The 13,070-nt window shown below is 40.7% G+C and overlaps 1 protein-coding gene across 2 annotated transcripts in view; it reads right to left on the reverse strand.

The window, feature by feature from the left end:
• Positions 1-13,070, reverse strand: part of LOC119810706 (guanylate-binding protein 6-like) — an 81,677-nt gene that overhangs the window by 54,947 nt on the left and 13,660 nt on the right. The window contains exons 6-11 of one of the 2 annotated variants that reach the window (XM_038324331.1): positions 11,752-11,997; positions 10,757-11,037; positions 9,906-10,112; positions 8,904-9,006; positions 8,358-8,551; positions 6,519-7,529 (exon numbers count right to left, since the gene is read on the reverse strand). The exons of the other annotated variant lie outside the window; for it this stretch is intronic. Of the exons in view, the coding sequence (XP_038180259.1) occupies positions 7,332-7,529; positions 8,358-8,551; positions 8,904-9,006; positions 9,906-10,112; positions 10,757-11,037; positions 11,752-11,997 (1,229 nt within the window). The 3' untranslated portion in view covers positions 6,519-7,331. Of the gene's footprint in view, positions 1-6,518; positions 7,530-8,357; positions 8,552-8,903; positions 9,007-9,905; positions 10,113-10,756; positions 11,038-11,751; positions 11,998-13,070 lie in introns of those variants that run through there. 2 annotated transcript variants of the gene reach the window in all.

The raw sequence follows: 13,070 nt of genomic DNA on the forward strand, positions 1-13,070 counted from the left end.
TGGCAGAAATGAAATTGAAAGTAAAGAACTCAAAGCCCTGTTAACTTAGCCAAGGTGCTGGAGGGCAGGAAGGCCAGGGGTGACTCTGCTGACTGAGGGAGAGCAGTCCTCCCCGTGTGAATAGCTTTTATTTTTTTCTTCCCTTTAAACTCTCTTCAGCTTCCTTGACACAGAAAAAGACACAGCAAACCCAGGGCCCCAACTAAGGGAGGTTACACAATTGTGGGCAGCTGCAAACACGTTTCTCTCAGGGGGAATTCCCCCATGCTTCCTTAGTGAAGAGCTTCAATGTTTTTTAACACATCTTCTAAAAAGGAAAGCATTCATCTAAAAATAGTTTTTAAAAGAAGCTATTAAAAAATAATAGCTAGGGTCTGTAAATCCCAAGTCCCAGTCTTTGGCCTCCTGCCAAGCCTTGACTCCTTCCTGAAGACCACTCCCCAGTTTATTTAAACTACTTCCCCTGAGAGTTCCTGGGTGATCGTGTTCCCCCCTCTCCCCCCATGCTTGCCTTTGCAGCTCCCAGGTTTCTGCTCAGGGCCAACCCAGAGGGCAGAAATCCATTAAACCTGGATATTTTTTGATTTGGCGTGATTGGGATGTTTACATCTGCAGAGAGCTCACATTAGGAAAATGGATATCTCATGGTCAGGGAGAGAGCTCAGTGGGGAAGAGCTCTAAAGGCTCCAGCAGTGCCAGCCTGGCGACACAGCTCTGTCTCTGGAACCCATGCAAAGGTGGAGCGGAGACAATTTGTCCCCCAGCTCTACAAGGGCATCCTGGATGTAAACGCACAATAATAAACACATTTTTTAAAAAGAAAATAAGTAAAACTCTAGGAAGACATAGATTTCAAAATTACAATAATTAGAAACACCAAATCAGTAGTAAAACAGCTTAAGACTTCCAAGGAAAAAGAATACAAATGAAATTTAAATGTCCACTTTACAAGTTATTAATGTCTGCTTTAAAACAAGACCTTTAGTGAACTGAGCATGTGAAACATGAAACAGTTTAAAATGCCATCGTCAACACAGCCAGATTTCCTTTCTAAGAGCTGACATCTTGGGTGGGGAGCTCCTGCCTGTGAGGGTCCAGCTGCTCAGGCAAGACTCCTGCAGGAGCATCCTTAAAGCAGACAGGGTGGGAGCAGCTGTGTGCAGAGCTCTGATGACAACCAAAGCAGCCAGGGTTGAGGGACAGCAGCACTGAAGCGAACCCAGCCCCCTCCTGCCATAAGCCATGAAAGTCACCCAAGTACAAGGCCTACTCCAGAAAAGGAAGGAAAACAAAACCTGCTAAACACAGCTGCCAGAAGCTCTGTTATTCTCCTGACTAGGGTATTTGTACTTTGCAATGTCCCTCTGGAAGCTTCCTCAGGATGTTTGGAGGATATGGAAATCTGTTAGATATTAATTGGAGAACATTAAAGCAGCCCTAAGGGAAAGCTAAGGGAACATGGTTAGGAGATGACTGAGCCCAGAATGCTCAGTCCTAAGGAGCTGACCTGCCCCACATCCAATAAAGGCTAAATTAATTCTTAATGTGTTCTCACTTTCTTCATTTCAAGGAGCTGTGTGCACCCATATATCCATGCCAAGACATCTGCAACAAATCCTAATGACCAATAATGTATATCAGATCTCAGACTGCATTGAGCACAATGATACACAGTGTCACCCATAAAGCCTTACAGTGGTGCAAGGGTTAAAGCAGAGCTGTGGAAGGGAAAACAGAGCTGATAGACATGAATGGCCAATATATACTCAGTTGGTTCAAGGCACAGTGTCATTTAAGATAGATGATTCGCAATAAGATTGCTCCAAAGCACAGAGCTGACTCCAGGCATCCAGTGTCTGAACAAACAGGAGCTCAACTGGGACACTACAATTTTTGCTGCTCATGTGAACAGACATCTTGAGGACAGAGTTGAGAGTTTGTTGCTTTGTATCTAGTGATGCATACATTGGATGATGTAACATAAATTTTAGTTGGTCTTAATTATTTAAAAAAAACAGATATTTGGTGATGAAAGCGGAAGGATCAGAGAAGCAGAACAGTAAGTACAGTAAGTCACTAGAAAGTTCTCTTACCTCTACCAATGCTGATTGAAAGGCGTGATCCTGTCCTCAGACTGCCTGTGTCTTCACCAAACTTCAGATGGCCATTGGCTTCTGTGTACTCCCACCATGTATCCCTCTCTCCACCTATCACTTCTGTCTCCACCTCCCTACTGCTGAGATTAAAGGCACTTGATCCCAACTGCTGGGATCGCAGTTGGGATGTGGGATTCCCCTCTGTATGCTGTGAATACCATTGGTTAATAAAGAAACTATCTTAGGCCTGGGCAGGGCAGAATGTAGGTAAACAGGGGAAACTAAAGTGAATGCTGGGAGAAAGAAGGCGGAGTCAGGGAGAAGCCATGGATCCCCACTGGAGACAGATGCCAGAACTCTACGTGGTCAGTCACAGCCTCATGGTGATACACAGATTAATAGGAATTGGTTAATTTAAGATATAAGTTAGCCAGACATATGCTTAAGTTATTGGCCAAACAGTGTTTCAAATAATACAGTTTCTGTGTGATTATTTCGAGTCTGAGTGGTTAGAATGAACAAGCAACCGCCTACTACAAATTGGCACAAATGTGAACAACTAAAATCCACTTAAAATCTGACAGAGTTTGGGAAGGAATTCTAGGCAAAAAAAAACAAACAAACAAACAGAGTTTAACACAGCTTCTTGCTTTTTGATGACAGCATTCCACAGCTCCTTTAGGAGAGGTCTTCCTGACTCAGTGGTAGCAGGGGGAAAAAGTGTGGTGTCAAAACAGTGGCTTCCGGCCGGGTGGTGGTGGCGCACGCCTTTAATCCCAGCACTCGGGAGGCAGAAGCAGACGGATCTCTGTGAGTTCGAGACCAGCCTGGTCTACAAGAGCTAGTTCCAGGACAGGCTCCAAAGCCACAAAGAAACTCTGTCTCGAAAAACCAAAAAAAAAAAAAAAAAAAAAAAAAAAAAAAAAAAAAAAAAAACAGTGGCTTCCTTGGCCATGCTGCCAGCATGAACTCTGGCTTTGTCAGGAGGCCAAACACTTGAATGGGGTTTGAGAGTAGAGCACTACAACTTACATGGCACCATAGATGTACTGTGTGCCTGAAAAATGGGGCTGTGAGCATGGCTCGTGCTAAACAGACCTCCAACCAGCTATGTTGGACTGGGCAGAGCCAAATGACAAAGTAGCCTCAGTTGCTGCTTAGCATTTTAGGAAGTGGTCCTGGACAGAAAAGGATTACAGATACACAATAGGACAGATTCAGACATAAAAGACATCTAAATGAAACACAGGGTGTTTAAAAAAATGTATGTAGGATTGGGGGAGAGAAGAAAAAGAGTAAAGAGACGACAGTAAATATAAAAAGTAAAGTCATAGATTAAAAGATTAAAGATAATAAAATAAATATTAAACTTGTAGAAAAAGTAATAGAGTAAGAAAAATAAGCAATGTAAAGATGGAATATATTCAGAGAATCTGGATTATGAATACTATTGTGTTTTCTTTGAATTTTTTGACTATGAAGGGGCTACGTAGAGAGCAACATTACATTATATGGGCTGCTGAGATAAACCAACATGAAGGTATCTTGACTTCCCAATTCGGGTATAAGTATTTGTTACTTTGGAAAAGAGGTTCTTCTTTTGTTTTCACAGAAGATGAGAACCTGTGGATTTCTTCCCAACTAATGTGGTTTGTGGGACCAAGAACCCCCTGAAAGGACACTGTGAATACCCCCCAAAATACTTTGCCCAACAAAAAGCAGGAAGTAGTTTGGAGATAACTATGCCCAAATTCCCAAATATTGTTTATAAATGTTTGTTTACATTTTAAAAGGCAATATGCTATAGAGATTTGCATTGGTATGGATCTTGGTTTATTGATACAAATTTAAGGTCAATTTTGTCATACTCTGTATATGTATTTCTGGCCTTTATTAAGGTATTGTGTTTGCCTTATTTAAAAATTTAATGTATAATTAAGAAATATAGGTTAATAGATAGTTATCAATAGTAGTCAAACTTTTTGTTATGCTAGTTAGGTTTTCCAGATATATAGAAATATATTGCAGTTAGATAGACATTCTTCACACCTTTCAAAGAATAACAGAATATGGCATTCTGGAGTCATGAAAGTCCTAAATTATTAAACATTTTAAATGACAATATTGTAAATAATATAGTTTGTGATTATTTTGGGTCTAAGCAGCTGGGAACAAACAGCCTCCTGCAACAGAACCCAGTTAAAGATGGTCTCAGCTTACCACCCCAGTAGTGAGCAAAGATTTTCTGTAAAGATCTCTGTGTGTGTGTGTGTGTGTGTATGTGTGTGTGTGTGTGTGTGTCTGACTGACTGAGATACAGTTACATATTTGAGAACTGGTGACATCTCTGTGGAAAATATGGGGGTTTAAAATGTGTCCACTTCTAACATGTTCAAAAGCTGCAATATTTGACATCAGGTTGACTTTTCACATATGCCTTCTCTGTGCCTTTGGGAAACACCCATCACCGGCACACTACCTTAGAAAAACATCCATCACCAGCACACTTCCCTCTTATAGATTTGGGACCACAGAATCTGCTTGGTTCATGATGGTTTCACTTTGTAAAAATTAGCTAAAACAGACCCTGGAAGTTCTACCTTTCTTCCATATTAGGAACTAAACTTGAGGTAGGGTTCCTCTGCTCTGTTTTCTCACTTGCCACCTATCTCCTCCTTGAAGTGTTTCAGCCACCATACGTATCCATTCTCTTCATCACATTGTCCTCAACAAGGCCACTATTCCTGCATTTCTCTCCTTGGTGCTTGACTTTAGACTTGTTTCCCCTGTCATCCCATAGCTATTTTTGCCATTTACAGTGACTTCAACATCCATGTGATTGACCAACCCTGCACACAGCCCTCTCAGCTCTTGTGGTTCCACTCTTCCAAAAACAATTTCAGGCACAAAACTGAAATCCCCAAAATACACAATGTCTGATGCTTGTTTTATGTATTAATTGTCTGTTCCACAGCTGACAATGTATTTGGTCAAACTTTTTTTATGAATGGTCCTGTGTCTGCAACTCATTCCCCATGAAGGGAAGTCGTTGTGAAAAGGCACACTTCTAGCCACCTCAGAGAAGTCACTACCTTAAACAGCATCAAGATCCTTCCTTCAAACAATTCATTCTTGACTTCTTACAAGGAATTAAGAAAGAGGAAGCAAGTTTCTCTAAAATTCTAGTAGTCATGGGGATATTTACAACAGAGTTGTGAAATAAATATAAGGAATTTAAAACAAGACCTTATTGTTTCAAAATATCTTTTGGACAGTAGCTATAGTTGCTGGTAGAAGATATGCACACTGTCAAGCCGGCCAACAATCCAGCAGGGAGCAGCAATGACCTTAAGGGACCCAATTCAAGTTGAGAAAAATTTAGTGCTTGATAGCAGGCAACTGGGAGAGCTAGAGTGTGTTTTCTACAGACGTGTGGCTTGTGACGAGTTGCCCATGCACCAGTAGATGTTATTCTATAGCCATGAACATGAGGCCATCACCAATCTGATTCATAAATAAAAATAAGGAAAAAGAAGAGGATGAAGAGAAAGATTATGTAAATTTGGAAGCAGAATTTGAGGGAGTTAGAAGAGTTGGGGGGAATAGATATAATCTAAATCTATTTTATTCATAGATGCAATAATAAGGGTCCTTGAATGTTTTCTTTCTTATGGCCCATTGTCAATCCTTAAAAATATTTAAACTAAGTGTATGTGGAGTCATGGATATGTGATGGGATTGCTGGTGACCTTCGGACCAGAAAATCAAGTCAGATCCCCTGGAGCAGGAGTCACAGGATTTGTGAGCCATCCCAGGCGGATGCTGTGAACTGAGTTTTTCTGTAAGATCAATGTGCACTATTCTTGACCACTGAGGCATCTCTGAGTTGTCCACCTTTTGTATTCTACACCGTGATGACTCTTTAAATGCAATTCTTCTCTATTTGCAAATAAATATAATAGAAAAATGGCATGCATAAATTGTAATGATGGCCTATGGAAATAATATGTTTATATCTTGTGTTACATAAGACGTATCTTTAAATTAATATTTAAAAGTCACAAAAGAACAAAAAAACTGCATTAAGTTGCAAAATGCTCTGCTTCCTAGCACCCAGGTTCTCATTGTAGTTGCCTTCGAAAAGCTTCTTCTATTTCAGAAAAGGGAAATATCACCATGTAATAGAGAATTTTAACTTATTATCACTATTCTAAAAAGTGAATATGTCATGTTTTCCCAGTGTTCTTCAAGAAACCTATGAGACTGAGTAATAAGGAAATGCATGTGCCCCTTCGACTTTTGATTCCAACTTGTTCTTTCTAGTGGAAGACAAAGGATCACATTTTACATTAATTTTCTGGAAGACACTTGATCTATGCTCCTGTGCATGGAATACAACCATTTTAAAAATTGATCACACTGTTATGTGGAATTTTCACTTTATTTAATAAGAAATCTTTATGATCAATTTACATTAGTATATAGGAAGCCTGACTGACACTTGTTTCTTGACTATAAAGTAGTCCAGGATCGGGACATATTGCAATTTATTACCAATCTTTCTCAATGATGCTTAGTTTCCAGGTTTATCACCAATGATATCAATGCTTTTTCTTCTTGCTGTGACAAAATGGTTCAACAAAAGCAACTTAAGAAAGACAGGGTTTGTTCCGGTTCATGGTTCCATATTATACACTTAGCATGGCAGAGAAGGCATGCAGTAAGAAGTGGAGGCTGGCTGATCACATGACATCCAGTCAGGAAGTAACAAGTGGTACATTTTAGTGCCCAACTTGCTTTCACCTATTAACTGAGTCTCCAGGCCACAGGAATTGTGGTGCCCACACTTGGGATGGGTTTTCTACCATAGTGACCAGAGATATTTCCCCACAAGCTAACCTAGTCAAGATGGTTCTCACAGGGTGCAGAAGAGATTGTGTCCTGGGTGATTCTATATCCAGTCAAGTTGACCAACAGTCACTGTGACAGTGTACAATAGTAATAACTTCACTTTCATATAAATGCTTTCAAAATTTGTGCCCTGAAAGAAAGCATTGTCTGTGCAGACATGTATATGTTCTATCTAATGTGGGGCAGGCATACATGTCCTCTAATTAGAACCTTTAATGCTGAAATTTGCTGAATGAAAATGAAAACGTGAAGCTCCATGAAAAGGCAGAGTATATATTCACGGTCTATTATTTCATCAAAATAAGAATGAATCCTATTTAAATCCTAAATAATTTTTAAAGCCTTCGGAATCAATAATGTAGGAGGAGTACCAATCACTGTAGAAAATTCTTTTAGGATACAATCTATAAAGAAACCACTGTTTTTTTCCATGTCATTGACAGTAGAATTCAGTTGCTGTATTTCTCCACTCATTTCCTCAGATTTCTTCTTAAATCCTTCTTCAATCAAAGCCTTATGATGCTAAAAACAGTGAACATGAGAGAGAAGAAAATATTGTAAAATCCCAACATTGTACAAGTTATAGCCTCAAACTTTGGCAAGTGGTCCTTAATATAGCCCTAAATTACTTCCCTTTCCATGAAGAAGGTTCTCTGAGTTAATCCTACACACTGTGAGGAAGAATAGTAAAAACTTCACTAGGGTTGATCCATCATGTCTGTTTGACTATAATGCTGGCAGAGGTGTGAAGACATTCCTACACTCATGTCCACTGAGAAGCCACTGGTCATATTGTGTGGAGTTCAATCCACTGAGACAGTATGGCAACCACATCATACAGACAGTGCCAGCCAATCAGTTGTTTTAGAAATCTGTTACCATTTTGCTTGTAGTTGGGCAATGAGAGAATCACTCTCCTGCCATGTGCTGCTTCAAGCGGCTATGCACTCTGGAGACAGCTACAGGACCTGTAGCAGCTGCCAATTATCTGCTCTTTGCAATCCGGATATTTCTTTCAGTTTTATATCAGCATAGGTCATTCTTAGAGTGGGAGGGTGGGTGTCAGGTGCCGGATAATGTGGGCCTTGATAACCCAGGCCCATTGCTGTCCTTATTAAGCTGCCTGGATGGGATTTTGTTCAGTGTGTACCAATGAGGTTGTTTTTAAATGTCCTGAATTGGTGTATGAAACTATTGCAGTCATTCACACCCTAAAGGAGCCACTGAAAACCTGAGGGGAAACCTCCTTAGCAAGAATACCTTCAGGAGATGCTTCCACTCATGAGCAGGCTACATAATTTCTCTTGCTGCCGAGGTTATGACAAGCACCAGGGGGAGGAGGAATCCTACCTGCTGCTGCCTCTCCAGCATTATTTTATGGTCCTTGATGAGCTGTTCACGCTCCTGCATCAGCTTCATTCTCAGTTGCTCAAGGTTTTCCTTGTGACTTCTTTCTTGAGCCTCTAGCAGTTGCTGCTGCTCCTCCTGCTTCTGTCTTAGCAGCTCCTGTTCCTTCTCAGCTGCCTCCCTCTGGGCCCGCTCCTCTTTCCCAGGAAGATTCATGGGGGAAAAGTGATGGGAGAATGAGGATGGATGGTGGGAGACAGAAATGTTGGGTTAAGTAAAATGTCTACATTCCAAACCCCAGAGAGCAATTCAGATTCTGAAAGCAAACCTCAGACTCCACACTGGTCCACTCAATGGAGAGTGTTTCTGGAGGGGATGAGGAGACCCTGCCCATCTGGCTGAAACACAGACTGACTTCCTGTTGCTCTTAGAGTGAGCACCCACAGAAGGGTAGAGAGCTGCTAATCTGGGAATGGGTTACCCTGGCCTCTATCAGGAAACCTTGTGGGAACCTAATCCTGCTGAAAGCCAAGAGACATGCTTCTGTACCTGCAATGGCCTTCTCTCCAGCAGTGAGGGCTGTATCTGCCTGCAGGATGGAACTCTCGATGGTGGCTTGTGACTGCAGAAAACTCTGGAAGACTTCACTTGCCTGCAAGACCAAGAAGCAGCAAAGACCTTGAGGCATCTGGGAGAGAACCTGTGTGAGTTAACACAGTCTCCACTGTGCCTCACTTTCAGTTGCTACTGTGAATGCTGCAGGCTGCCCCTGCTCTTCACTGGCAGTACGTACTTCTGGGTCCATGGCTCTCCTGTCATCCTTGCTAAGGCCACCTGCCACCATGTGTTCCCAGATCATTCCTTTCCACATCATGTGCTTTCAAATATTGTATCCCCATGAAAAATGCTGCATAACTGTGTGGGCTTCACTTTTTCTGCTCTTGTTGGCTGTATTCATGGTCAAGTACTTCTAACTGCCTGGACTTCAAGGTAGAAATGAGCAAACTCTCCCAGTAGTAGGGGGCATCACCCAAACCATTTTACATAACTAAAGAAAGAACTGAGGAAAGAACACACCATGGTGTCATTGGCAACAACAGAGTAATATGTTAGCTGTGTTCTTACATTTATTAGGAGCTCATAGGGAGACCATCCTGACAGACTTGAAACGTTGTTACTCAGAAGTTTTATTTGACTATTTCTCAGAATTGAATAGTAAGTAGTGGCCATTTCAGTCAAGCACAATTCAGGTGATGGAGCTTGAGATTAAAACACTTGCTTGCACTGCAAAGCCCTGTTTGGTCACCAGCACAAACATGAAGCTAGACAAACCATGCTATCCATGTGTTTTCTTATTCCACTTAGGAAGTGCTGTGTGCTTCTATTTTATGACACCATCCTTCCTCTGCTATGAGCATCTTTGCCCGCTACTCCTCACCTCTTCCCCATGCTCCCTGCTCCTCACCTTATTCCCTTTTCTATGTCCCTGCTCTTCATCTCTTTCCCATGCTCCCTGATCCTCACCCCTTCCCCATGCTCCCTGCTCCTCACTTTCTCCCCTTTCCGGGGCACCTGCCAATAGTCATGCTCAATCTTTTTCCTCATTTCCATGTAGAGCCTGTGTCCTCCAGGAACAGAAAATGTTGAAATATTTCTCATGAAAGTCTTTGAAAGCCGATTGAGTTTTTCCTGGCAATATTGATATGATGCTTCTTCATACTTCAACATGAACATCCTTTTCTTCTCATCTATTAATTCCTATAAGGGAAATGTACAAAGATCTGACACATTGAAGTAATAGAAGAGATAAAGTTCCAAGAAACTTTGTAGAAGAGTCAGCCTATTTCCCACAAGAAAGTGTGAAATGCTAACACCTGAATTAGGATTCTAAGAAATCTGTGCAAGGCCACAGTAAATGTTCCCGAAATTCCGAGTCCTCAGGAACTTCTGTAAAATGATGGTTCTGCATGCTACAATCTCTGGTTCCTATTGGGGTCACATCCTGTAATTCTTTCTTCAATGACACAAAGATATGACAAGGAGCAATAGAAGAACAGTGGCCTGCAGTGGGACTCTTGTGAGACAAAACTGTTTCATAGGAACAGAAGAATATAGCAAGTTCAGGGATGAGCTACAGATGTTCTGGGCAGGATGGCAATCCACAGAAATTAACTGCGTGAAGGATTTAGGACATTATATTCTCATTATTCCAGTCATTAGAGATTTCTGAATAAAAAGCACCTGAAGTTTGAGAAGGGGGCATGAGAATTTCACAACTGTGTTCACTAAGACCACACAGATTCCTCATCTTTAAATGAATCACACACCTGGGTTAATGAGGGCACAGGAGTGCTACTGCCTTGAATGGACAGAGTCATGAGAGTTAATGATGCCAACATTACCAGCAGCTTCTTCTGGAATTGCTGGTTTTCGTCCTTGAAGGAGTGCTCCATGAAGACAGCAATGGCTTCCTTCTCGCAGGCTGTGTGCACACCCAGCAGCTCCTGGAGCGTGTCTGTGGGGAGACTCAGTTGCAAGTTCATCTCCTCACTGTAGTGCTCAGCTGCTTTCTGCACAGCTGCTGAGTTCTCACGCTGGGCCAGAGTTGTCGCTGCATCATCCAGACAAGGCACAGCTCCACTGTTGATGGCATCCACGTAGGTCGTCACCAGAGTCCCCAGTCCTTCATGTACCAGGAGTTTTAGGGGTAAGTATGAAGTTATAAGTGAATATGATGCAGTTTTAAGACTATAGTTCTAATCTTTCACAGCTATACATGCACACTCATAAATACACAATCTCCTACAACAAGACATCATCTTTGATAGATTGTCCCTTTGTTTTTGTGGTTTTCTAGTTCTATTTAAAAATTAATATCAATCTCCACCCAATAAATTCAATTATCTATAAAAAGAATTAACTTTGCATTTAAATCTTGAAATTCATTAAAATAGATTGCATAAACTAACAAGGAAAATATATCATTAAATCTTAAAATAATGGGTTTACACGGTTTAAACACTAGTATTTATGTTAGAACTATTTCAACTTCCAAATTACATTTCAGTTGTCATTCCAAAGAATAATTAGTATGCAAATCATCCCCTCTGAAAATAAAATACATCAACTTATTGGTTTCAACACTGATTTTTATAGTTGATTAAGTACATTTTCATTGGTGATTTTATTATCAGTTGAGGTATAGATACCAGTGATGATGTCTGTACTTTTAAAAAATGATTTGTTATTTATAGTCAATTATAAAACATACAGGATTTTCAGAAGAGGGACACAAGCATATTATCATTGTATAGATAATTTTAAAAAAAAAACACACATACTAATTTCAACCTATATTACACTATTCAGAAGTGTGTTCAAAAAAAAAGTCACTCACGATTCCCAGTGACCTTAATTCCCTCTCTGAGCATCTTGCTCTTTGCATGGGTGAAGATGTAAGAAACAAAAGTCCTTGTTTGTTCCAGGAACATAGGATCCAGTTGTTCTTCTGAGATAGTATCAAGCTTGCGTAAGAGTGCTTTGTCATGAGTTGGTTGGTCAAAAACAAAACACTTCCGTTTAGGAAAGAAACATGTGATGCACTCCTTGGACAGATTGGATGCTTGGATTCTGGGATTGTCACCTAGTGTTAAGGGAAACACAAAGCCATGGGGTAGTCTCAGAGAAGACAGCAAATGATGGACACTCTTGTCTCTGTGAAGTGTTCTGCACTCACAGGTCTCTACCATAAACATGCAACACTTCTTTACAGGTCAAAGTATACCAAGTTTGTACTTGGCAGACATCTGGTGAAGTATTTCAGGAGACATTTGACTCCACCGGAGGATCATATGGCTGATATCCACAGACCTGAACATGACATCAAGCACATTCTAGTTGTGTATCCTGTTGACTGAGCAACAAAATACTAAGTATGATTTCTGATCCAATCACCCCTTTGTAGAGAAGTAGCTGTGGGACTCAAAAGAAGAGCCACAAAGGATTTTTTAAAAAGTAGTAAAAATAGCAGCATTAGCAATTCTCAGAATGATGCCATTGGTTAGCAAAGGAAAACTACCTTGACTTTAAAAGACTTCATTTGTTGTCAATGCCAAGTATACACTCATAGAAAATATGTGTTCTTCACAACTGGGAAAGGATGGCGGGTCTATGAAAATATGAAGGATACATAAGTCTAGCGTTTTGATGAGGAACTTCAGGAACTTTATGAAACTGCTGAACTGAGGATTTTCTCCCTTTTGCTCAGGTGGACATTTGTGTTGTGTGTATGCATGTTTGCCTGTGTCTGGGTGTATGTGTGTGAAAGAAAGAAAAAATAAAGGAAAGGAAAGGAAAGGAAAGGAAAGGAAAGGAAAGGAAAGGAAAGGAAAGGAAAGGAACGGAACGGAACGGAACGGAAAGGAAAGGAAAGGAAAGGAAAGGAAAGGAAAGGAAAGGAAAGGAAAGGAAAGGAAATCTGGGTGGTGGCATACACATTTAATCCCAGTAAAGGGGAAGAAAAGATAAAAGAAATTGTGAATTTCAGGCCAGCCTGGTTTGGGCTACATAGTGAACACTAGGCCAATTAAAATTAAAGACCTCATTGTTACATAAAATTTCTTCTTTTATTTTAAACTGCCCTTTGTCTAGGTGCCATGATTGTCTCCACTCTATCCAGAGGCAGTCCTTAGTCCTCTGGAACAAATATCTGTGCCC

Source organism: Arvicola amphibius, chromosome 1 (assembly GCF_903992535.2).
Source record: "Arvicola amphibius chromosome 1, mArvAmp1.2, whole genome shotgun sequence".
Taxonomy (NCBI): domain Eukaryota; kingdom Metazoa; phylum Chordata; class Mammalia; order Rodentia; family Cricetidae; genus Arvicola; species Arvicola amphibius.